The sequence below is a fragment of the Clinocottus analis genome, unplaced genomic scaffold (assembly GCF_023055335.1).
Source record: "Clinocottus analis isolate CAN_PGR_092001 unplaced genomic scaffold, fCliAna1.0.p SCAF_6, whole genome shotgun sequence".
Lineage (NCBI taxonomy): Eukaryota > Metazoa > Chordata > Actinopteri > Perciformes > Cottidae > Clinocottus > Clinocottus analis.
The window spans coordinates 16,031,894-16,059,272 of NW_027176218.1; the positions used below are offsets into that span (position 1 = coordinate 16,031,894).

Sequence of the window (27,379 nt, forward strand, 5' to 3'; positions counted from 1 at the left end):
TTTTGTGCTTTACTTGTTGGCAATATTAGAAAACATTGAACTTGTCATAGTTACTGAAGGAAACGCCTTGGCTTCGACCTGCAGCATGCAGTTTTCATTGGGTCAAAGTTCATAGAAAGTTTGTTGCACATATACCACACTCGGAGACACAACTGTGTCCAGTATTTGTTGTCCAACGTATGACAACAAAAAGGCAGGCAGATTTGCCCCATGAAATGAAGAGGTTACAAAGTGCATTTATCTTTTTTGCTTGCATGTTGGCTGGGTGGTCCAGCTTTGTCTGGGACACCTCAGCTGTAGCTGTGTACAGTCATCTCTCTCTCTCTCCCTCTCTCTCCCCATACTTTCCTCTGGCCCTACGGTGCCACAGTGTCCCGACTGTGGGAACACGTTGTCAACCCGAGCAGGCGGCGGCTCCAGCTGGCTGCGGGCCACGGATCCTGGTGTCCCTGCCCAGCTCTGGTGTCCCGACGCTGCCGTGGGGGAAGACGGACAAAAGAAGCTCCCTTTTTAAAATAGAGGTGTACATACTGTGTAAAAAAAAGGCAGATGTAACAAAAGCATACATGTAATGGACATAGAGACAGACAGACTGAGAGACAAGACAGATGGTGTAGGAAGGCAGCTATGCCGATCGTCTGGAGACAGACAGACAGACAGATGGATGGACAAGAGAGGCAGGTAGGGCAAACTCGCTCTGGCCGGTAGCCGGTGCTTTGATTTTGGGCTAGATGCTGACAACACTGTGGCCATGTATCAACCTTTCTCATTTTTACAAATGAGCAGTGTGATGGTGCTGGGTTTTTTTTTCTTCTTCTTTTTCCCCCATCAATTTGGAATTCTGAAATACACCGAGATAAATCAACAGCAACGGAGACGGCAGCAGACAAACTGACTTACACACCGAAATAAGCAGAGTAGTTTGAGGGCACACCATGGCAGCGCCGAATGCCATCGGAGGCTGTTGACGAGCCTGACCTGAGACCAAACTGTCCAGTGTGAAGTGGAGGGAGACGTGTGGAGAGCGTAGGTCAGGAGAGACACACAAGAGTTGCCAACTGACGGCAGGGAGCTTGTTGATACCAGAGCTGTCAAACAGATTCTTCTCCCCCACTGGAAACGTCTCAGTAGTCTGGTGTGCATACCTGAAATGTAATGTGCTCGGCCCCCCACAAAGGTACACACACACACACCATTCCCTCTACCTGTTGTGGGTTGAGAGTGTATGCAGGTGTGAGACTATTCATTTCTACCCGCTCTCCTTCCCGCCTCCTTGGGGCCCATAAGGAGGGAATACGTACACAGTCTCTTGGAGACAACCCCGCCTTCAAAAGCTTTTCACCGCAGGCCACGTAACTGCTCGTCCATTCTTCAGGTTCGTCTTTCAGAGTTTGTATCATTCAAGTCTCTGCCAGCACGCTTCATATTCCATTTGTTTACTGTGAGGGGAAGTCAATATACCTACAGATGAAAGCGTGGGCTCCTCTGTTCCAGATGTTTCTCGTGTGACACCCTCTTTAAAGGCATTCATCGCTTCAGCTGTCCAACCACAGAATTTTCATAGTATTGTTACCCCAAACAAACCTCCCAACTGTAAGAGCTGCGGGCCTGCCCAGCCAAGTCTTTTGCATGAGATTAGCTTTGCTGAAAATGAGAGGCCGACTGTCTGTCTTGATATATGAGCTTCTGCCCCTTTTATCTCTTCCATCTCTAATATCCCCAAACAAAAGGACAAAGGTGGGCCAGATACAAGGCAAGGTGTCACTTTTCATTAAAAAAAAAACAGTCTGTATATCAGAGGTGTATGTTCTGAGTCGTTTTTCTAACTTGTGGTATGTGGACTGGCCTTCAATTTAAAACAAGAGGGCCTTTGCCTGGTCTGGTGTTCAGTATACAGATTATGAGTCTTTTTCTTTCTTTGCCACACAAGCACCCACACTGATCCCTTTAGGCCAGCAGACAGCAGCTGGGTAAGGTCTAGAGATGAATGAGAAAAGTGGGTGAGGTCTGACCAAGAGACTGAAAGAGATCAATGTATTTCTCATAGATTCTCTTTCCTCTGATGTTGAGCCACACAGATGTTACCACTTCCCATCCTTTTGCATTACACATCCACATTTTTACCATCCTCAGTGTGAAAGTGAAGCAGCATCAATCATTTTGTCCCTTGTCTTTATTTGTGGTATTCTGCCGAAAATCTATTTTCCTCTTTCTCTCTCTCTGGCTCTGAAAAGTTTTCGCTTGCTTCTTTGCAGAGGACAGCAGCTGTGGTCTGCTCTGATTCACAGCAGTTACAAAAGGATTCCACTGGTGACCCAGAGTTACAGCAAAAAAAAGAGAGAATAAGCAAATTGTCCATAGAAAACTTTTCAAAGAGCTTCTGTTATGTAAAAGCCTTGCCACAGCAGTATTTAAAAAGACAAAATTTCACGAATCGCTTCAAATCAGTAAACGTTTTTGTGTGTAGGCAAAGCACATTTGCACAACCTTTTGATGTTAAATTTGGCTTTGGTGACCTTTTGACACACATTTATGCCAGGGACCAAAAGCAAGCCAGCGAAATGTTATGAATGTGTAGTCAATGGTATGAGTATACTTTTTAATGATCTGTGTGAACCTATTGTCCTATCAGTGACTGTGCTGACCAGCTTGCTCGCTTGGATAACTTTCTCCACCTGCTGCTGTGGAGTCCCAAAAACAAAAGATCCCAAGCAGCAGTAATTGGCCCATCACTGAGAAGTTAGCATTTAGTTTGCCAGCTAACTATGGTAGCTCAGCACCTTGCTGTGCGATTTAGTCCCTCTGTTACCAAGCGCCGCCTTTGTTCCATATGCTCAGTATGGTCCAAAAATGCAAGGGCCAAAGTATGAAGGGAACATACTTAACAACAGTATTAAAAGCAGAGAAGTAGACTATACTGCAGGAGAGACGTGACAAGTCTCTGTCTACATTTTGAGACTCATTTATTGCCGGCATGACTCTGGATCTCCATAGCAGTCCATTGTTAGTCCTGTGAACCCAAACAGACTTATATTTCTGCTCTTTGGGAAGCAGCAAGCCACATAATTTTTTGACCCACCTTACAAGCCTAAAGGTGACGCACTCTTTTTTTTTTTAGAACGTATACGCATACACACATACCTACACAAATCTGAACAGACTCGCACACGTCCAGGCCACACAAACCTCGGCCGGTCCGTCCGACGGACCGAGCGCGTTGACTGGTGTCCAGATGAAACAGAATGTCTCGATGTTAACCAGCAGCTGAACAAACAGCTGTGCCTGTAAAGTGTGCTTGCTTCTCCCAGCATTCAGAGCCTCACTTTATTTAGTTTGGATCAAAAAGACGGTCCTCACAGGCCACCGTAATGTCAGCGCTGATGGATCTCTCTCTTGCTCGCTGCAGGCCTCCCCGTCTTTGGGGGTGTTGCCTTAACGAGCATGGCTCTTTTTTTGGCAGAGCTAAATCTAATTTGCAGAGATTATTACATTTCACTTATTGAAATGGCACATTTAAATATGACCTCTGTAGTGTTGTGTTATTTTTGCCCAGTCAGAATCATCTAGTCTCTCACTTTTTTTGTTAGACTGCTGCAGTGTATTGTGTTTGAACAGTAGGCCATCATGGCGGAGCCTTGTCTCAATCAAACCTTAAAAACCAGAGAGCTCTTTGGGTCTGCTGTTCCAATACTTCCAGGGCCAAGTGTCACTGCTGCATTTCCTGTGTGTATGTGTTGAAATTGTTGAGATAAGTAGCACGCACGCACGCGCGTGTGTTTGTGTGCGTGCATGTCTCCGTCCATGTCAAAGGAAATCATGATTTAAGTCCACTAATAGGAGCTCATAGTCTCCCTATCGTTGGCTGTTTGTATAGATGTGACAGCAGTGACCAACAAACAAAGCTGCTAGCGCAGATAAGCTGCTGTAAAGCGCACCTCTTGTAAGTCACTTCACATGAGTAGCGCCACACTCCATAACATATCCCAAAGGATGTTGGTTCAGCTCAGTGTTTTGAAAGGAGCAAAGGATTGTGGGGCAGGCTCTTTTCCACTCTGATTTAACAGTCGTTCCCTGGATCACAGTAGCCTACAGTCCATTGGAGCACTCTGCGGTTTTGGAAGCTGCTAACATGTCAGTCAGATGTTGTAATGGGGACCACATTGGCAGTCCTGTAACATTTGAGATAAAATGCTTTAGCAAAGCTGGCAGTGTGCTGTGTGTAGTTTGGCTGTGCTTTATGCGATCAGAGAGAATCTGTACAGTCTTGTTGGCAAGCCTGCGTTACCTCAGTTCGAGCTGAAAGCCTTATTTTAACCAAAAATTGTGTTTGTCATATTTCAGTGCTTTATGTTTCATCACAGACGGAGCAGAAAGAGAAGTGGGTTTGAGTAATTAAATCTCAGTAGTAGTGCTGTAATCTCATGCAGACCACGCAGGAGTCAGTGACACATTCTAGCAGTCACGGCCCAAATGTAAGGCAGAGAGGTCAGTGGGGTCCAACAGTGTCCGACATACCAAGCACATGACGAGTCTCATACCGGTACCACCAACGTAATGAAGTCATCACAAGTCCTCCTTCACAAGGATGCCATGTGATTTCTTTAGCTTTAGTCACTGCGCAATGTGGTTGAGAAGTGTGTTGTGAGTAACTCGCATATTGGTCCCAATGAGTCAGGATGTCAAATGCAGCGACGTCGCCTCAGGGAAACTTCAGTATCAGCTGGCAGGATGTTGGTCAAGTGACTAGTGAGCGTTGCCTAGACACGCTGGTGAGCTGCTGTTAGTGGCTGAACCCATGAGTACAACATGAGAAAAACTCATGGTCCAAATTTATATTTTGTTTTGCATTACTCATTTGTAAACAGTGGCGTTGCCCTCTAATGTTTTTTATTAGTGGTATGATAGTAGTCCACCTGGATCGGTGAAAAGACACTCATCATTGTTGGTTGTGGCAGTCACTTAAGTGTCTCCCCACCTGGCCCAGGGCCTGGCATGCAATACGTTGGGGATACAACGCTCCATGGCAGCTTCGTGTTTAGTGCTGGTAAAGAGTCAGTCACCCTGCTGGCCTTTAGTTCACATCCATCTGCCTCTCGTTGACAGAGTAGAGAGAGAGAAGGAATAGAAACTTTCAGGTGGCGAAAGAAGACAAGGGGTGGACGGCGGTTCGGAGTGATTCCAGTAGTGTACATCTGGCATTGCTCAGGGATGGGTCTCATTATTGGGAGTTTCTTGAACACTGAATGCATGGATTGTGCTGGTAGCCTCATTGGCACAGGTGTTTGCCACGTGCTGCCATCGGCATGAGTCCAACTTAATAACTCCCACATTCCTATCTTTGATTCCTCCTGCATGTTCCTCCTCTTTATGATCTGATCTAAACATGTCTTCTTTTGTGCCGTCACATTAATGTTATATAACATCAAAAGGGCATTCACAGGCAGGAATTTAAATCAATGTATAGTCTGTTTGAAAAGCTTGTTACAACACATGTACACTTAAAGTTAAAACACATCAAACAACGGATCACTTGTCACACAAGACTCAACATAAAAAACAACTTGCTGTGTATCGAGTCACACTCTGTGGAAATTAGCAATGCGGTAGGCCCATCTTTTACCAGTCACTGAGTGATTACTTTTTGTTTAATTTTGTCATATGGCATCCATTTATCAAAGATGCAAGATGATGAATGATTGGCCTGCTATGATTAAGTTTGGCTGGAGCCTTGTTGGATTATCAGAATACTCAAAAAATGTCAGAGGAAGCTGTGCTGTAGATGCTGCGCTCCTTTTCTGGCTTGTGATCCCACTCCAGCTGTAATTGAAAGCTTGTGCTCTACTAAAAAAACATTGGCCAATTTGCAATTACCTTTTGATGGTATTTATCCCGTCTCATATCCAGCCTCCAGAAGAGGCGCGGACAACTCCCCCAGTCCCAAACCCGAGATCTGAAGCAGCTGGTGGGGCCGGGCACCCCATTGCATCGTCCCTACCCAGGCCTCAGCTGCTATTTCAGGTGCTGCTGATGAGCCACTGGGACTGATGTGGTCCTGCATGTCCCAGATAGCTGTTGGTGGAGACTGTAATCAACTTGTAGAAATGCTGAGAGTCGGTCTGTCTGTTTTTATGGGGCCCTTTGAGGAACAGGGAGCAGCACTTGGCATGAATAACAGATGCTTTTTAGAAGATTGATTCATATCAAGGTTAATTGTGAGCATTAGGAGAGAGCATATTGTTGGGTTCAAGAGAAATCTCTGTCGCCCTCCGACAGTCGGTGAGTTGTTTTTACCGAAGCACAGTTTCTCTCTTTGTAGGTCAACAACATGGGTCAGTTCCCATCCTGCTGACACAGCAGTTTATCTGACAATAGAACAGGCCTATCTGGCAAATCAGAAACCATTCTGAACTGCAACCTTGGACATATTTGCCACCATGAATGGGGTTATGGGAAGTATGCCATGTGGCCTCCAAAGGAGCAATTGGATAACATCCAGATCAGAAACAAAAGGGTCTTTGGTGCAAACTGATCACCACAAAGATCCGAACGGCGCTCTCCCATTGTCCATATTCACTTCATGTGTACTCTGAGCCACATTGACTGGATGTCCTTCAGTCAGCTGGAATAGTTGCTGACTACTTTATAGAACCGGTTTCAATTCTGCAAGTCGCTATCCACTCATGTCAACATGTACCGGATTATGGTTTGATAGGTCTGGAGTTTTATGCAGATTGTTTGCTCAAAATATTGACAATCGGCCATTCTTTTTCACCAACATTACACTTCATTTTGTATCTCGTGAAGGCATTTCTCAACACATTGCACAGGTGCTCTCATCTCCCCTCAGCTCCCCAGTTTGAAAGGGATCACAGGGGGCTTTGATGCCTACCCGACACACACACACACACACACACACACACACACACACACACACACACACACACACACACACACACACATCCCTCGGCACAGAGGCCTCCACACGTGTTTACCATACAGATGACCTCAGAACGGCAGGAATGCATCATGTATTACTAGAGCGACACTCGCTATGACAGCAAGAGGGCTCTAACTTTGGTTTCCTGTGGTTAGATTTCGAAAGAAGACGTCCTGTGTGCCGGTCTGGTTGTTAGTTCTGTAAGAAACCAATCAGACAGCTGATGTGGCCCGCAGCAGGGGATTCATATAAAGCCTCAGTATGATCAAAGGGAGCTGTTTGGCCGTCCTCAAACACTGAAGTAACTTATTTATTCATTAAAATATTTGCCTAAGGGATTAAATAACCTCTATTATTTAATTGTCAGACCATAATTGAAGGCTGGGATGGACAAGCTTGCTGCAAGACTTGCTGCACATTTTGAAACTGCCCACAGTGAATAAAATAAAAATGCAATCTGAGCATATTTCCGATAAATTGCACTGTTTGTGAAGTTCAAACACCACTACTATCACTACATTTCGTGAGAACGTCTTGGTACTGAGACCAATATTTGACCATTTCAGCCTCTTTTGTTTGTTACAGATTTCCCAGAGTTAGTTGTAGGCGACTGAAAGTTGCCTTCTTAACACGTTGGTGCAGGCGTATGGAAAGCAGTTTTAAAACTCATTGATTTGGGGTTGAAAAAGCTTAAAGAAAGGATGCCTAAAATGGAGACAAATACTTTGTTCATGACCCTGGTTGGAGCGGAGTTTTCTTCAACTAAAAAGTGAATTTTCATAACGCATTGTAATTTCAGGAAGTGACAAACCTGTAATTTCCTCTGACAGGTGGTTGCCTTTTACCATGAATCCCTCTATACTTCAAATTGGTACGACAGCTTCAACGGCCACTGTTTTGGGAAAACGAAAGATTTAATGAGTTTCCGTGTGCAGTCAAGAATGTAATTGTGTTAAATGATCCAGTACGCTCCTTTGTGTCAGACCCACGGTAGCTTTGTGTTAATCCCCACATCCTCTAGAGATGGAAGCAATTGCAAGGTTTACCCATTCATCAAAAAGACTGGGTGGATTTAATGCGCTCCCTCATTTAAAACAAACCTTGTTCTGAGTGCTCATTGTTGGCCTCACAGTTTTGTTAATGGCCTGGTGTTCTTGAAGTTTGAAGTTTTGAGTTCTTGCCTGCAGTCAGGCCTCTACTTTGCTGTTCCCACCGTCCACATTAATGATGTTCGTGGTGCACTGAGTTTGACTGCTGTAATAAGCATTTTATACTTAGATCTAGTATCGCCTTCCCTTTTGTCCCGTCTGTCTCTGTCTAAGTGGTTTATTTCCGTGTGAGTGCCAGAAGGAAGGAGCTGCTACTTACTCGACGTAAATCGTTAATTTATCAAGATTGTGAAAAGACTTAATACTGATGAATGGAGCGGAGCCCTTTGGTAATTTGATTACGGCATTAGGGACGCGTGCCCATGCACATACACACAAATGCAGCTCTCGCCGCTGTTGACTGGAAGCTTTCTAATTGAGTCAGCAGTAGATTGTCCACGAAGTAGCTCAACGTACTGAACTATTGATAGCATCGCATAAAGGTTCTCTGGATCTTTTGGCTTCCTTACGAATTCATTTCTTGCTGTCTAATTGTCTCGTCAAATACTTATCTTTTGTTTCAGTCCACTCTACTTCCATATTAATTAGAGTCTCCATCAAGCAGCAGGTTGGCTCAATTCTTGATGCTTCACTGTAGTGGTTTCCATAAGTCTTGTTTGATTAAGTCACTAGTTCAAGTGTTATTGACTACACAATCCGAGGTGGAAATCAACTCATTGTTCTTTATCAGGTCATGAGGTGATCAAAATCTAAATTGCCATAAATGGAAAGATGCACAATTACGAGAGCAACCGCATAAGATTTTTAATGTTACACTTACAGAGACTGCTACACAAGCAGACCACACACAGTAAGTTGGAAACCGTATGTTGCAAACAGCATGTGTCAGCAGTGACCCAGATCTTACAGTCATCAAATGAGGGAAAATAGTCTTTGCCCAAATTCGCCACAAAAACAACCAAATTGTCTTATGTGGCCATTTGAAGTCTGCTCTCAGGGACTGACGTACACTCAAATGGACAAACGATGACAAACAAAATCAGACCCCTGCGTTGTGTCTGGACATTTTGGCAGAGATGCTATTCAGGAGCTGGAACACTGTGTAATATAAGAAGACCGGGTTATCCCTCCATTGAACACTTACGATAATAATAATTTCTCTGAAGCCCTCCCACTCATTGTGTTGAATATAACGGTTAACATTTAAAGCACTGCGTAATATAAGAAGACCGGGAAGACCACTCATTGTGTTGAATATAACGGTTAACATTTAAAGCACTGCTAATACTCCTGCACTGCACTTGATTTTCCTCTTAAGAAAAGTGATCAATCCCTAAGAAATCAAATGCTTTATCAATACCACATAAACTTCAAGCGAGGACAATAAGATGCACATTAAACTATGCCCTGAAAAATGATCCTCGTCCAGTTTAGCTGATTTTATTATGGCAGAGAAACCATTAAGACATGGCAAGTTTAACTTTATATAATGGCACCTGGTGCAGGGAGTTGTTCAAATATTTTGTGAAGGCATGTTGCAGCCTGAGTGTGTTTTGTCTTTTATATGAGAGATCTCTCTGTGACCCTCTCTATCGTTGTCTGTGGGGCTCTAAATCACATCATTAATCTGTTTCCTCTGCTGAAGATGTCTAGCCCAGGCTGCCTTCCATTAGGAAAAATCTATTATCCATGGCCCTGGCTAGAGACGACACAGAGGAAACAATTTGTGTATGGCTCTGTGGAGTTAGGTCCCATTTATTTTTTTTGCTGGGGATTTAAATTTCAATGAGGGGCTCTGACGTGCGTGATTCCTCAGAAAGGACCGCCGAGGGTAATTTACCTGCAATTTGTTTAACTGATGCCTGCTGTCGCACCTCTGCTTTCATAAGTGACGTAGGTTTTCAGTCACAGGCACTGATGAGGGTGTGTGTGCATGTGTGCATGCTATAACTCTGGGTGCGTTAGGAATCAAGTCATGCCAACCTCAAGTCATGCCAACCTCCAGATCTTTAAGACATTCAGACCGATAACTGAAGGTTAATACGCTGCAGTGGGACGTTCTGTAGTACTGATGTGTACATGTACTGTAACTATTCGTCTTGCTGATTTGTTTGACTTTTTCATATATATATATATATATATATATATATATATATATATAAAATAAATAATGGTTGCATGCTGATTTGCAAATCTGAGCAGGGTACTTAAGTAGTTTTGAAACATTTGACCGATACGTAACCAATGACAGCTGCTACATTTAATCATCTGTAGCTAGTTGATGTCCATGAGGTGGCCAAACTAAAACATAAAACTTGTCCCGATGTCTGGCTTTCTGCACTCTTCCCTCCACTCCTTGTGCTGATGGTTTCCTTGTGAAACAACGCTCTGCTATTTCTCATCCTCCAGCTTCTGGCTGCATTCTAACCCATTTGTTGTCTTCCTTGGTCTCCTCAGAGATCCGGGCCCAGTTGGTGGAACAGCAGAAATGTCTGGACCAGCAGACAGAGATGAGGGTCCAGCTGCTGCAGGACCTCCAGGATTTCTTCAGGAAGAAGGCTGAGATTGAGATGGAATACTCCAGAAACCTGGAGAAACTGGCCGAACGCTTCATGGCCAAGACGCGCAGCACCAAGGATCACCAGCAGTACAAGTGAGGAGATGCCGTCTGTGCTCAGTTTGTTTATGATGTCATCTTGGCTTTCATCGCGGTATGTCACGTTGACTGAGCTGGAGAGCTTTAAATGTGGTCCATCGTGGTGTTTTATTTTGTTTCACGTGTGCCACAGTGCAGTAGAATGTTTCTGTGCAGAATCTCGACTTTCTTTTTGACACCACGCCGATCTCTATTGAAAATCACAAAGTTTGAATACCAAAACCAAAACAACGCCTTTTCAATTTAAACTATGCAGTGCAATGTGTATATACATTTTGATTCTATACTTTGGGCATTTTTCGGTCTCTGTTAAAGAAGCGTTTAGTTTCAATACGCTTGCCCTACTTGTGCAGTGAGACTTGAACAATGTTGCTGTGTATTTTCGAAAAAAAAAGTATAAGAAGTGGAGAAAGAAACTCAGCCTTGAATTTAATTTGGTCTTTGTCTCATAGACCTCCGCTCTCATAACCTGGCTGAGGTACATAAGAGGATAAAAAAAAGATCTAATGTGAAGAGATTCCTTATCAAACTGATGAGAGTTGTCTCCCTCTCCCTCACCACGCTCTCCTTCTGTCTTCACGGTGCATCACAGCTTGACTCTGAGCCTTTTTGACACAATTAAGCGTGCTGTAGTTTTTGGCCGTATTGCACTGTAGGAGTCTGCTCATGGGAAACGCTGGCATTAGCATATTGTTTGAGCTTGTGGTGGGAATGAAAATATAATGTATGTTTGTCCTCGCTGTCTGCAAATAGCCCCTGCGCTCTGTCTGCAGCTCCAATGGCTCTAGCAGCTGTGTGTGCTTGTGTGTGTGACTGGTGAGGGGACTCTGGTATGGCGCTCTGTGGTTTTTATCGCGTGATGTACAGTCTGGTCACTTCATTCACAGGGTAAACATTTGGCGAGTGACTAGGAGCATATTTTTTTAAAGTCAATACAAGATGTCTGAATAACATTAAAAACCTTCCTGTGGGTTTCAAATAATTTGGCCTATATTTTTATACTCTCATAAACGCCACATGTACAGTGAGGCTCCTGTGCGCTCCATATTCTCTACGTTGTTTTCATTGGACAGGCTTGTTTGTGGCGTTTCATTCTGTAGCCTAAAGCCACTATTCATATAACGGATCAGTTAGGCGGAGCTGCGATGTGCTAAACGAGCGGCTACATTTGTGGGTTATTAGTCCATATTAACTGCATTCAAAAGGGGGGCACTGCCAGAGCTGTCAGTGGAGCTGCTTTTTACATAACTGATGTTGACACAAGTTGACGCAACGTAATCACAACTTTCTTAGGGTGCATCAATATACACAATGTGTGCTGGGCCTCTGCTGGTGGAGAGGAAATATGTTTTCTATTGCACCACAAATGCATTATATCTTATGTCTGTTTTTCTCTGCTCTGCTCCTTCCAGCCAGGTAAAGTTGTTTACTCAGTAGGAGTTCAGCCCAGAATCCTCTGGAGATGGTTGGTGTTAGTCAGAAAGCACAGACTTTGAGCCACCTGTTGGAGCGTTGCATTAGCTCCCTGCTGGAGAGTAATTCCTCTTGGGAAGTGCCCTGTGTCGAGCTGTACTTCAATACAGATGAATGTTTTTAAAGACGCATTCCTATTTAAATTGTATTACTCACGTTTTAAAGGGAGACATTGAGAGCCGATTAACAAACTGATTAGCGATGATAGGGAGTAAAAACCAAGGCTGCTGACTGAGAAATAAGTCACCTTTTTTATTAACTACAAAAGAGTCTCAGTTAAAATTATGATAATTAGGTGTCAAAAAGTTGAGTCAGGAAATTCCACTGCGTACAAGCTGTTCAACATTATGTTCAAAACGCCATGTGTCTTTGTAAGCCGTTAATAAAGACCTTTTGAAAATACTGTAGTCGGAGCTTATAGCATCCAGGATGTCAGGCAACGCTGCAGATACGTCTGTGGGTTTGGAGATGAATGGCTGTTAATATCCGTAAGCAAAAGGTTCAATTCTACTAGTGTCTTCCTATTTCCTTCCTGGGAAAACAAAACAACAGATCTTGGTGTCCATGCCGTGGGAGAGCCATTCATTCAGGTCTGCCATGGCCATTTGTGTTTCAGTGGTTGTTTGCACAACGCACGCACACAAAGGAACAAATGTGGGCAAACATTCTCCTCCGTCTCTCTCGCTCTTTCTTAAACACACACACTCACGCACACAACTAAATACTGTATTATGCAAAGTTTGTTTAAGGAGGGACATGGAAATGATGAGCAGATTATGTATGCTGCCAATGCTGCGATAATCTTAAATAGGCGCCTTTTATCCAGAATTAAGTGTCCGCTTAAAGGACTTCCCGTCTTTGTCTGTGAGGATAAAATGAAGCTGTAAAACATGCTGTGGCTGCATACTGTATTTTCGCCAGACATTACAATCTGCACCACATTGAGCGTGAGTGGGAAAGAATAAAATGAAATGAAGTTAAACACCATTTGTTACTCACAGAACTACTTGATTAGAATGATTAATTAGGCTTTGGCTCCCTGCGGCATGTTCTTAAATGTCAAACTTGAACCTTTTCTTTACTTGATATCCTTCGCCCAAATCCGACTGGCAGTGATCACTTAGCTTTGGGGCGGTAGCGGCTGTATGTATGACTACTTTGCAGGTGAACGCCACTCACTGTGCTGCAGCAATAAAAGCGGAGGTTCATTAATGAGAGATGTTATCGGTTGGCCACGAGAGGACTTTGCCGTTTTGCCTTTGTCGCGGATAAGGGCTCCTGTATGAATACTCTGCATACTGAAGTGGTGATTATCCTTCATTGTCGGCGTCCTTACCTAACATGTTGCGTTTACTCAGTGACTCCTAATTTTTGAACTGCACGAATGGACAGAACACAAAGACATGTTTATAGGAGCCAGTAAGTTGCGAGCAAGTTATTTTTTTTCCTCACTCGTCTCCCCCTGAATATCCTGGACATTAGTTTCCCCTTTCATACCTGTGTTTTTAGCCCCTTGGGGTCTCGCCTGTCTGTCTGTGAGTCTGTCTGACCCAGTTCCTGCCCTGGCTGAGGGGGAAATGATGACATTGAGAGATTTTCCTGCCATTATGAGGGGTAAGCAACTCCCAGAGGTTATTTTGTCGTCACAGCCTATGTCCACCCCCTCCCACTCATTTTCATGATCTGTCTTCTTTTCATCGCAGGCCTCCGGTTTGATTTAGGCTACAGCCACACGAATATCTTAAAACCGTGTTTTTAAAACAAAAACGATTTCAGTCCACATTAGCATTTCACCATCGCTTACATAACTATTTACGTCCATACTAGCGCGCCTGTAGATTGGTTTCTTAGTAGAATATTATAGTTAATAATAAAAGGGCACACTTGATACTTAAGATCTTCATCTATAATCTTCTCTTCGTTTTTTTTTTAAATGTATTTTTCAGAATCTGTTTCAAAGCTGCAGGTCTTGCTCTATCTCTCTTTCTCTCAGAAACCCATCAAATTGAATTTAAAAAAGGACACTTAAAAAAATCACATTTACTAGATTGTGGGTCAATTTGGTCAACACATTTCTCTCACTCATTTGCTCTTGGTTTTGTTGACTGTTCTCGCTGTCGCACTGGAGAGCATTTATGTTTTTGTTCCTTTTCAGTTTTCTATGTGGACTTCAAAATAGCTACGCGGAACAAAATAAGCAATAATAAGAAAAGGAAAGTCCATTTTGTGTTAATCGGCCTCCTCAAAGCCGCAAACGGTGACGTCAAACGTCTGCTCTGTAGGGCTGGAAACGCCGCTGGCTAATCGCCCTTGCGTAGTCCCATCAGCCATGTTGCGTGCTTGCTTGCGTCACCCAAAATTTCGGACTGTCCGACAAAGCTACTCAAGCCGTTTGCAGCCCGCAGGACTGTGATTGGTCTGCGAAACAAATCCTTTCTGAGTCTCGCATTTCCGGTTTCATGGCATAATACTGCTGTTTTTAAAAGCCACAGCAGAAACACAAACAATGGATCCCGTTGAAGAACGTTTGGCTGAAGAGGTCTGCAAATATGAGCATTTATAAAACCCGTCTGTGACGGAGTATAAGAGTAAACTTGTCCTGCTGGCACTTTGAACAATACGGTGGATTGCTTTGGAAATCCAGGAGATTATTTTCTACACTTCTTCTGCAGAGGCTTATGATGTGTTATGCTTCATGTCAGCGTCCACCTGGACTTTCTGCCTCTGCACATGCAAAAAGGAGTGTGAATCAATAAACGCATGTGCAGTCTTTGGTGCCATAGAATGGGAAGTATTGTGCTCAACTGACACATAATGCTGAAAGGATTTATGGTAATGGCTCTTTGACTGGGTGAGTGTACGCGTGATGCTGTGTCCAGCAGTCCCGCTGCTGTCGCTCTGGTGCCGCTCCACTTATTTTCTCCTTTTCTAGCCTTCTCTTCCTTTGCACGTGTCCTGTAGCCCGGGCATGTGCCATCATTACACCACTCATCTTTTAGCTAAATCCGTCTTTTCGTCCACCAACTTTCGGTGTCTTTAAAAAGCGTCTGTGCTCTCGGATGTTTTTTAATGTTGTCTCTGTCTTTATCAAATGTAGTTTGCTTCCTGTTTTGGCAGTCTCAGGGCACATTTCAGCCGGGTGGAATGTTTGTCAGTTATTCATTTGAAGAAATGCTTCTTTTTTTTCCCCTCTTGTAGCAAATGGGTTGAACGCTAGTTCAGGGCTGGGTCATTTGCACAGTTTCACCTGTTGTGTTGACAAGTGCTGCCTGTCTCTGCTAAGTAACTTTGGGAGGGGAGAGCAGAGGCGAGTTCACATATGGTTCCTGCAAGACTTGACCCTGGACCCACCTTAACACCTCTCCCTAATATGCACACACTTGTAATCTGTGCTGCGCTTTACAGGCAGGAGGAATGTTATAGGTTACCCCAGAGGAAGTCAGCCTGCAGGCCAGAGCTTATGCAGGGCCTCAGCTTGCTCTGGCCTGGACAATGTCCTTCAGTTAGCTTGGAAGCAGCCGGCACACAGCACAGGAAACGGCTCTCATGCTCCACTATTTCACTCTTTTCTTTTTTTTGCACCCAGATCGCTATCTTTCCCCTTTGCTGTGACGTCTCTTCCCTTGCTTGGTCTGTCGTCAGCTGTCACATTTTGCATATACTTCTACTTTTCAACTTAAAATACATCCACAGTATCCAACTTTATTCCACTAAGTGTATTTAAGGCCTGTGGCACACTCTTCCCTGGTTGAAGGAAGTCAGCTTGGTTAAGAGCATTGCAAAAGCACTGGCCCAGAAATGTCACTGATACAAAGTATTTCCAACTTGACTGCGCAGTTCATGTAATATATGGAGAGCTTTTTAGGGCCAGAACCGGCAGTATGTGGGACATCTAACATCAAGGGAGGCCTATGACGCATCTAGCTTCTGCTTTTGTAACAGGTCCTGGTGCACGTGTGCTGCTTGTAGACCGTCTTCCTGCTAGCGGGAGGAACCGCCACAAAAAAGACAAATTATTGAATTTTAGCTAAGACAGACACACTGAAATATGTTGAAATGCACCGACACAAACCATAAATGCATGGGTATACTTGTACGTGCTGCCTGCAGGATCAGCCAAAGGAAATGCAGAGTCATTAAAACGTTCTACACAACTAAGTATCTTTTAAACACTAATGCTTCCTCTTTCTAGTCCTCGTTAATGTTCCACATGGGTCTTTTGACAGCCGATCTGACGCTCAACTGTTTCCCTGTTTTTATTTAGGAAAGACCAGAACTTGCTGTCCCCAGTCAACTGTTGGTACCTGCTGCTGAACCAGGTGAGGAGGGAGAGTAAGGACCACGCAACACTGAGCGACATCTACCTCAACAACGTCATCATGAGGTTCATGCAGATCAGTGAGGACTCCACACGGCTACTAAAGAAGGTGAGGCTGATCACACGAGATCTGCATTCGCACGCACCTGCCCATGTTTTGGTCATAACATAGTGTGACAACCATAAATGACAGGACTACCTTGTTTAAATAGAGATTATTTATATTCCCCTATGGCCACCAGAACTACAATAGATGACTTTAACTTTTTATCCAACCAACACAACAACATAAAAGGACTCCCGACTGGGGTCCCCAACAACCCCAAAATTATACTACCGTCATATTATTAGTTATCTATTTATTGTTGTCTTAACAGTGAAAAAACAGATTATTGTTATTTCATGAACGCATCATTTGCCTATTGTGGAAAAGGAAAATAGACAGAGCACATGGTGAAATGTCTTCCTCCTTTTAAAATGACTGACCATGATGGTGTGTGATACTTTAAATCAGGAACCATGACAAAAATTTCATCTATTACATTTTTATAAAAGGCACTGATTGACACAGGAATGGAAAACAAGGATTTGATGTCATTGGGAACAAAATGATTGACAAATGGTAGGCTAATGCATTTGCAAGATAATACAACAAGTAAACCACTGGGAACTCCAGTTGGTAGGATGAGGATTCATTTCACAGTAGTTATGATGTCATCTTTCAGGTTTTAATGTTATTTTCCAATTGGGTCAAAAATAGAGGTGCTTTGTGGTTGGAGAGGTTAAAACATGGCTTTTATGCGTTTGGGCTGACAGGGAATCGTAAAAATATGAACAGACTGAAAGAAATCTGAGTGAATAGGAAATAAAATAGCTGATGACAACACATTTTAAACTAAGTCATGATAAATGTGGGATGTAACCTCCAGGGTACAAGAAGGTTACATTTAAATTTTAACGTGAATTAAACGTTAAACTGTGTTTACACTCATCCTTTCACTCGGGTCTAATGTGAATTATGTTCAACGCGTTCACTTTTATTAGTAAATACAGTTTCCAGTTCCATACACACTGCTGTTGTTACGTTATGCCCTATGAAGTCTCTCTTTAACCGCCTCGACCCCCCTCAGTACTGTACTGATGTTGGACCTCGACCAGAAGAGGTCAAATGTGACTTTTCTTTGATCAACAAGATGTAAATTTGAACTCGCCACGAACAAAATCCAGATTTGAAATGGCGGTCTGATCGGCCGGCGGTGTCTCCAGTCACTCGTGTGTTATAAACGGTCTTTCACTTTCAATTAACCCGTTCCTTTTTCCAACAAAGTATATTTAGTTGCATGATACGCAGGATATGTACAGTATATATTATCCAGCTTTGCATTTGATGAGATGAAACTCTGTCGGTCTCCTGTAGTTTTGTTCTGCGAGTTAGAGAAACGCAGAGGAACCTCTGTCGCCACAGTTCCAGATCAGTATGCCTTCACTCTCCTGTCTGAAGACTGTGGCTTCATGGCTGAAACCGGGCCTCTGCTGCCTTTTTCCACCACAAAGACGACAACTCCCAAAAAGATTATGAGCTCCTCTGCTGCAGGAGTCACATGAACTGACCACAGGCCTAAATTACAAAGTGGCTTTTCTTCAGAGGAGCGCCTTTGTGTCAGTTAAGCTTGTACGACTTTTTCTATCTGCGCCGCCTCTCTTTTCCTTTTTTCTTGCTCCACTTCAAAACGCTGACCATGTAACCTCCAGATTCAAAAAGTAAAAGTGTGGCTCCTTCATTCGTTCTCAAAGTAATTAAGTCTCTTCATGGTTGTGGTTTCATCTGATTGTATGGGGCGTGGTCTTTAAATACTCACCCAAACCCCCAACACGCAAACAGGAAGCTGCTGCAGCCATTTCCTTTTGATAGTGTTTAAAGGCTTATGGTTTTACTAATGGAGCCAGATGTGAAACAGACATTCAGTCTTTTTTTTTTTTTTTTTACGTGTTACTTTCATTGCCTCCCCTTTATTCAACACACTTTGGAGTAACGCACACTCACACTCACACTCACACTTACACACTCACACACACCCACGCTTCACCCGGACGCTCACTGCTCTGAAATCTTGTCTCATCGAGCCGCATTGTGTGATAGTTGTCCCTTGTTAAAGTTGTTGTAATGCAGCGTCTCAGGTGACGTTCTGTAGGCAAACGGCAGACTGGTGGGAGGTCCCGGTTCTTAAGAGACCCGAGACACCGCTTGCCCTCTAATTAAAGCTTCCATGAGTCTTTGATCTCAGCAGAGCGTCGGTAACAAGGCACAAACAACAGAGACGTCCCCCATGTTACGTGGGCTCCCTTACAGCTACGAGGAGACAGCTGTACTCTTGTCATCCTTCCAGCACATCAAAGACCTGTGTTTTTACTTCCTTGTGCGTTCAGGTCTCATGTTGTGAGGTGGAACAGCAGTCGAGTATCCCGGAGTAGCCCTGGTGTCTTTGTCAACATCCTCCGGTTGACCCGTTCGGCGTGTGCATTTGTTTCTTCAGTGCTGCATTGTGGTCACTTTTTAGAACAAGTCTTTCTTTTTTTCTGCTTGGACAGATCTTATCACATGTATTCAGTTTTCATTATTCATACAGCCGGCTCTTTGTTTCTCCTCTGCTCTGTTTTATTTATGGGAGTCACGTTCTGTGGCTGCAGCTACAAGGTGGAGATCCCAAAGCTTGAGGCAGTTTGGAACTTTTTCTCAGGCAAAGCATGTGCTGCTTCAGTTTCAGACTGCTGGTATTGTGCATGCAGACTCACTTTCCCAAAGTCATGTCTTGGTTGAGATAGAACTTGAATAGAAGAGAGGCATCCTTACTCTTATTATATTACTATGAAGAGCCAAAATGTCTGCTATTGAAGAAAGCCTGCACCAGGTGTTCACCCACGATTATGGTACACATGCATGTCAAAGGAATTATTAAATGTTGTGAAAAATGTGCTTATCTAAATTCCAAAGGTGAGATGAGTAATTAATATTAGTCTTGTCTCTGTGCAGAGTATGTATCTCCATCATAAAGGATAATTTGTGATGGAGCTACTTCTTGCCGATCAACCTGGTCGCTTTCTTGCAGTGTTGGTTGCCAGGTTTGGCGTTGTTGTTGAAACCAAAACCTGCGCTCAATGACGGTATCTGGCAACCCGGGCCATCATAAGAGACACTGCATAAAACTGCTGACGGATGGATGAATTGTAGACGTGTAACTAACCCCATTTTTTAATTTAAAATTCCTGTTTGAGTGTGTGTTAAACAAACACAATACACTGTGTAAATAAAACTGTTTCCTGTCTATATTCTAAGCTAAGGACTCCAGCACTCGACAGCCGTCTTCTCATCTCACTTACAAATAAAACAAATATGCCTTTTCCCCCAAAATGTTGACATTTAAATGAAAGGATCGTTGTCATTTGGTCAAAGCTTTTTTTCTTTCATCCGCTAACTGTGTACATTAACTGTTGGACTGTTTTACAGTGACACGGCTCTCAGATCCCTGCTGAGCGCCACACACGTACAAGCCCGCAGGGCATACAACTGCCATCTCCATACAATGATTAATGTCAGTGGCAATATGAAACCCGGCACTCCCCAAAGGCTGACTTATTTCCTCCTTTCTGGGGCCGTTTCGTCCTTCTTATGTGGTTGGAATACAGATGGTATGATCTTTTTAATGAATTAGACCGAATTGGAAACCCCCGCCCTAATTATATTGAAGAATTGAGCTGCAGAACACCGCATTTAGTTAGTGAGCAGCCCTTAAAAGCATTAGGTTAGGTGTAGCTTTTCTGGTCAGTGCACTCTCAACATGCCTTGAATGCAATGCCCCTTTACTTTCATCTTTTTCTTGACTCCTATCTCTCTCACACGCACGCACGCTCGCTCGCTCGCTCGCTCGCTCGCTCGCTCGCTCTCATGTGATCCTGGAGAAGGCTTTTCATTGAGCTCTGGATCTCTTCCCAGCCTTCTCAATGGAGAAGCTGACGAGTGTTAGATCTGACAGATGGTCAGAGGTTCTGTGCTCCAAACTGACCGTTGCTCATGGGTTTTCCCACAAGAGAGAGGCTGTGTCTTTTATAATCTTCACGATTTGCAAAGATCCAAAATGAATGGGCAGTTGACTTCAAGCGTGATGCAGTCAAGTTTTGAGAGGCAGAGTTATACAGATCAACTATAAACTTAACGACCAGAAGCTTTCCGTCGCTCCCTTGTCTTAACTTTCTCAAACATGCCGGAGTTTGACTCTTGGCAGGTGCGGTGCTTAAAGCTCTGGTTATCCAGGCTTACATGCTACATCTCTGAATAGGTAAGAGCTACAAATCAGGTAAACTGACGGACCAGGTGGCGGGCGGGAAGATGTTGCCAACCGGTCAGGTCACCCAGCACGATGTCTAATTTCAGACACCAGCCTGGCAGCCAGTAACTGAGAGTCTAATCCTCTTTGCTGTCTATTCATATTCTCGGACATCTGGCAGATTTACCTGCGAAGTACAAGAGTGAGAGTTTTCATGAGATCCAGACAGAAGCAGAGTCCTTTTAGAGCTAAACATTTGGTGTAACGGTTTTTCACAATGACCGATCCCTGCAAACTCACCTGGATCAACAAGGTGTGTGACCTCTAAAGAGCCTCTTATGTGTGTTTTTAATTTGGAGAGGTTAGGTTTTTATGGCCCTGAAATTAGCTTGTTTGCTTCAGCCTACCTCTGTCTATGTGATGGACCCTGCAGCTTATACCAACAGTTGGACTGCTCATACATTCAATTAATTTTCATGAATGTTTATCAAATATTTCATAACAAGCGACCCAGTGTACTTTAAAAACAAAAAAACAAAAACAAATGACCATGTGTACTCTGTGTACAGCGTCATCTCTTACCCACTCATTGAAATATCAATCCAGCAGTATTGGTCAAAAACTCCACAGGCAACCTTTTTAATAATGTCTGATAACAATTGTAGATGTAGCTTTAGTTTACTTTTGACCATAATTGTCCTTTTAAAACTGCAATTTTTTCCACATTCTTGATCAGAGGTCCATCTCCACTCTATCTCACCCCACTTGGTGGTTCAATACCTTCTCAGAACCCTCTTACAGCCTTTGCCTGGGAGCGGCTCCCAGAATGAGATTTGTCTGAAGATAATTGGGTTAGAGAAAGACCTGGAGTGCGGGGACGAGGCCGTAACACCATCCAGGTAGCAGAGCGCGGTATCAACTGTAGTAGAGAGATCAAAACTTCATTGTCATGACTCATAATCTTATAAACACATGAGTCAGTGTGAGGGAAATGTGAGAGCTCCACAGTCAAATTAATAGTGCAAGCCCCTCTAAATCCATCACTGCATCACTGTTAAACTGTATCCCACAACTGTGAGGTGCATTAATGTGGGCGTGTGTGTGTGTGTGTAATAGTATCACTGAGTCAGCCTTGTGGCATTGCTGATCGAGTTAACATATTTGGGAAAAATCTTTCACGTTGAGGCGTAGAAACCAGATGATGAGTTGAGCATGTGGACGGTGAAACTCGAGCTGCGTTCGATGGTTTGAGTGGAAAGGTCGCCGTGACACTGATACCGCTTTCACTCGGCAACCTTGTATTTGACACAAGATGATAAATCCACAATTTCGTATTTGTACCATTAAGACCCCGGGTCGTTGTCCACCACTCGTATACAAGTTAATGTTCAGTAACGGTGTGCTTTTAACAGACTCGTCAAGTTTCAGTTCAATGAAAGTGGTCCGGATTTATCAATTCATTGCAGACGGTACTGACAAAATGGTGCCACTGTGTTGGCTTGAATGAGGTATAAACTATCATTTTGGTTTGGAGAAACTCTTTGTGTATTTAATTGTTTCATTTTACTGATTTGTTTAAATGTCTCATTGTTTGTTTTCTTTTTTTCAGAGCAAGGAAATAGCCTTTCAGCTCCAGGAAGACTTAATGAAGGTCCTTAATGAGCTATACACAGTAAGTAGTAATGACTGCCCTTTTTTGTAACTAATGCAAGTTACACTGGTCTTTGTTGTGGTTGAGATGGGTTTAAAGGTTTAAACTTTTGAAGCAAATGGAGCAATCACTTTGGTAGCTGTCTAACTGTAGGGAAAGACTGTCTAATCTCTTTAAAAAAAATTAAACACAATCTCTTTTTCCCCAAATGAACTGGAAATTCAAACTGTGAACTATAAACGTTATGTTCGCTTGACTCGTTACAGTTCATGTTCTTTGTTGGAATGAGTTTTGAAGCTGATAGAAGCCATTTAAATCGCAACCTGTGGATACATTTACTGTAAAAGGAAAAGTAAAAAGCGTACTACTTTAGTTGCAATGTTGCCTTCATTCAAAGTTTACAGAGACCGATAGGAAGCCTGGAGAGGGAGCAATTACATGCAACAAAAGTCCCCGGTTAGAATGGAATCAGGCATGTTGTGATTACATGGTATGTGCCTTGGAGCACTGGCTTACAGGGGCACCCGCTATATATATATATATATACTGTATATATCCTAAGAATCGCACAATGTTAAATGTAGCAGTGGCTGCAGACCTTTGAACCCAAAGGATTCATTATTTTGGGAGGGGCTTAGTAACACTCCACCAGACCATCAAACTAGCTGCATGGCTGTAGTCTGGTTTCATCCCCTCTGTTCCATGATTTTTCTGTCAGTAGTTCACGTGTGTGTGTTTGTGTCATTCCTCTTTAATGATCAATGTCACTGCGTTGAGCCTCCTCATTGAGCATCATGGTGACCTGGGAAGCGGAGGCCAATGTTGGCGCTTTCCAAGAGATCGAGGGAAAAGCAGCTTGGTTTGATCATACGGTCTCCAGTCAATGGCCGTGCTGCTCCAAACACAACAACTGTGTTGCTTCAAGCTCAATGTGTGCCACTCTCACCACAGTCCACACTCCACATTTGACCTGGTTTAGCCCCGGAGGGAAGACGCATGCGTGAAAACACACACACACACACACACACACACACACACAGACAGAGTAGCTATTGCATCAGACAGCCACAGTCCCGATGTCGACCTCCGCAAATGAAATAACAGGTTTCTCCGTCTCTAAATATGTCCCTCTGAAAAGAAACACCAACGTAAACACTGCAGCGGCTGACTTCAGACCAGTAAGTGAGGAGTTCAGGCCTCAAGGTCAGTCGCCCATCTCTAAACTGGTTCCATTTAGGCCAAACCCCACCAAAGGCAAAGGGCTCCAGACAAATCGGGCTTTGCTTCGTTGTTCCACTCGTACAGAAATAACTTGGTTTGGGCGAAAGATGTTTAGATTTTGAGATGGGTGAGTCTCTGTTTGTACTGAAGTTGAGGTCGTGTGCAGACAAGTGACTGCATATATCGGTTTTGGAGCTGTAATTTGTTGGAGTAGCTTAATTCCAGGTCAAACCCACGGGGGCTCTATATTGCCGCCTTTTCCTGTGAGTTTGAATGTATTTTCTGCCTTTTTTTTGTTTTCAGTTCATCACATTTTGCCAGCTGCTATATACTAAGACGTAGTATCTTTACAGAAGAATGCTAGAAGCTTGCATTTTGTAGTTGCTTCTTTGCAAGCTGGCAGCTCCAGAATGTTTAACATTTGGTTGATGCAGTTTTCTCTTTATAGTGCAAGTGTTATTCTTGCATGCCCTTCACCAGAATTCTGTTTTATAAAATAATCTGGAGTGTCTAGGTTTCCACTGGAGTCCAGATATAAATCTTCATTTTGTGCAAATGTGCATGTTTTAGGGTTCTCTTGCTGATGCCATGTTTGCATCATGAACTACAATATTACTCCTACAGCCAGTGATTCATCTGCATTTTGCTCAGAGCCTCCACATGTGTCCGTTCTCCTGACGACGTGAGCCAGCGTTAATAATAAGACATTTAGAGTCACTCTTGAAGAACTCATTGTTTGTATTTTGTGGGCTACCTGCTACTTAACAATAGTAATGGGTCCATGGCATATGTATGAGTAACGCTGTCTCTGAAGGTGATGAAATAGATCTAATCAGCCGTTAACCATTCAGGTAAAGGATAACATTGTACTAAATGTGTGATGACATTAAGGGCGGGAAGGTTTAACTTACTTGCTATTCCAGCCTTCACGAAAATATTTGTTTTCATTTTCGATGCATAAGAAGCATATTCCGCTCCATGTGAACCCAGAAATGAATACCAATAGCTGGAGTCAGAGCGATACAACATGGGACAGAAACATTTCACTTGTATCGACTGCAAAGACGAGAGCTGAATCGTCCCTCAAGGAGCCGTCAACCACAGTCTCAATGACCTCCTGTGAAAACTAGAGGACGAACCCAAATCCTCTTCCTGTCTGTTTTTTCTTCTTCATTCTCCTCCAAACACAGATCAATGGAGTTAGATTTAGCTGCAGTGATTTGCGGGGTTGTGGTTGTATGAGCATCATAGAAAGAAGCTGCAGAGAATCTGGCTTTGGTTTGTGGTTCAGGGAAAGGCGAACCGCCTGCTGCGAGATGAGTTGAGTCGATTGGTGATGAATGAGCGGGTCGAAGGATGGAGCGCCTTAGTTGTGGGTTATAAAAGATTGGTCTTGACAAGATTGGTTTTGAAAGATGGATTATTCTGACCTTTTGACCTCACAGGAACTGACCTGAAACTCACACTAACACAGCCGGTTTCAGGACGTTGCCTTTTGCCAAATCTTGAAGAGGAAATGATTACAAAGATGCCTTTTTAAGTAAATATATTTTCTTTGCAGCTTTTTAACACGCTTGTTTGCCTCTAGGTGATGAAGACCTACCACATGTACCACTCTGAGAGCATCAGCGCCGAGGGCAAGCTGAAGGAGGCTGAGAAGCAAGAGGAGAAGCAGATCGGCAGGGGAGAGCAGGTCTTCAGCATTCGGATGGAAGACAAATACCAGAGACGCAGCTCTGTGAAAAAGATCGAGAAGATGAAAGAGAAGGTACAATGCCAGCGGTTCACAAAACCGTAACAGTTTTAATCCAGTTTGGAAAACTTAATTAGTAAACACACCATTTACTTTCCGTTTAGTAGTCTTGAACACCGATTAGAGAACGTCACAGCACGGCCTTTTCACAGATGTCCTGCTGACCCGAGTGAAGGAAAACACACTGAAAGCATTGTCACAGCAAAAGGCCAGGCTTTGTATTCTCAGAACAGGCCTGCTTTCTGTTAAACCTCTGACAAATGATTCAATGGCTCGTTGAACACGACTCTTCCTGGAATGCATTTGAGAATCGTTAAAATATGAACGATTTGGAAGTGTGTCAGTGTCTGAGCCCATTGGTCAGTGGATGTTGACTAGCTAACGATCTTGTGTTTGTCTGGTAGTGAGGAAGTCTTGCACAAAGACAGATGGCTCAGACTGAGGTATCCAAGTTGAAATGAAGGACACAGGCTGTTTTTAGTTTAGGCGTTTCTTTTTTCCGTCTTGTTTCCTTTTTTGTGCTATTTTTAAACATAATGTTACTAATCTTCTTCCCTATTGTTTATTAAATCTGTTGTTTTTCTGGCAATCCATTCTCAGCTTGGAGATGCCTGCCGAGATATAAAAGCACAATCTCTTTTCAAGAGGGCAATTCTCTACTCATTAAATTCATCCTCACTGTGTTGTTGTCTTTTTCTCATTCCACACCTCTAATTCTCTCATCAGCGTCAAGCCAAGTACTCCGAGAACAAGCTGAAGTCGATCAAAGCGCGGAACGAGTACCTCCTGACACTGGAAGCGTCGAACTCCTCCGTTTTCAAATACTACATCCACGACTTGTCGGACCTAATTGACGTGAGTATAAAAACCACGTGCTGTCGTCAGCCCCGTCCTGGAGGCAGCTTCAGCACAGGCTGGTTCGTCTCCAATGAGACCGGAAAGAGTTTTTGCTCCCATAAAGGGAACACGTACGTTTCATTCACCTGAGGGAGATTGCAAAAGACCCATTATTTTTTTCACAGACTTTTAGAATGGATTTAAACTCATCAGAGGAGAGAGACTGATGACTTTAGCAGCTGGGTCTGATATAAAAGAGATCTCAGGACACCAGAATGTGGGATGGAAATTACAGTGCAGGGCTAAATTAAAGCAGCTTATTAACTTTTGTGATGAAGACTAAAAAAAAAAAAAACAACCTTCTTTCCCCTTTCTACTTCTCTTCCTGTCATTATTAAAAGCCCCCATATTGTATTCAGTTCGACCGTGTTCTGCTGACACTTTGTCACTGCTTTGAACAGACCAGTGTTTGTTGTTGTCATGTACAGCTGTGGCTCCTCACTCCATTCACTACGGCAAGCAGCTTGCTTTGCCTGACCTTTTTTCTGCTACCGGACCAACAACCATGATTTATTTATAATCTGGATCCCCTTGTTAGAGAAATAAACTCGCTGTGTCAACTGCTGTAGCATTTCTAAGTCTAAATGGGAGAAGCCCGGGTTTTTTTTAGCTATCGTTAAGGGTTTTTATATTCCAGACAGGACTGAAGGAGAAGAGAAATGCAGCCTCTATCCAGAGGCATGCTGTGCGATGAAATTACCCCTCTCCCTGCTTTGCTCACAAGCCTTCATCGCACCAGGGTGTGCGTGTGTGGGATGCGCTCTGTGTGAGCTGTATTGTGCAGGCTCACACACATTAGTTTATTGATGAAGGGGACTTTTTATAGTGGAAAACAAAGTGTACAAGCTGGCTGGTAGTGGTATTGTTTTGCCTATCACTCAGGCTATGTCACATGTGTTTGTGTGGAGGGGTGTCGGGGAGGGGGTGCATCGGGCCTGTGTGTCTTCCCAGGAGAGACTATTGCCAAGCTTAGCTAGTTATTAAAACTCAGCATCAGTTCCTGGAGGTAATTCATGAACATTGCACAACATAGAGGCAACAC

At 43.5% G+C, this 27,379-nt stretch overlaps 1 protein-coding gene across 5 annotated transcripts in view; it reads left to right on the forward strand.

Annotated features, from left to right (window-relative positions):
* srgap1a (SLIT-ROBO Rho GTPase activating protein 1a) overlaps positions 1 to 27,379 on the forward strand; it is a 72,075-nt gene that overhangs the window by 16,685 nt on the left and 28,011 nt on the right. For all 5 annotated transcript variants that reach the window (XR_011080144.1, XM_068603907.1, XM_068603908.1 and 2 more), the window contains exons 2-6: positions 10,504 to 10,699; positions 16,440 to 16,602; positions 22,425 to 22,487; positions 25,276 to 25,455; positions 26,167 to 26,295. Coding sequence is in view for 4 of the 5 variants with exons in the window: in XM_068603907.1 (XP_068460008.1) it covers positions 10,504 to 10,699; positions 16,440 to 16,602; positions 22,425 to 22,487; positions 25,276 to 25,455; positions 26,167 to 26,295 (731 nt within the window). In the remaining variant the exon portion in view is untranslated. The remainder of the gene's footprint in view (positions 1 to 10,503; positions 10,700 to 16,439; positions 16,603 to 22,424; positions 22,488 to 25,275; positions 25,456 to 26,166; positions 26,296 to 27,379) is intronic.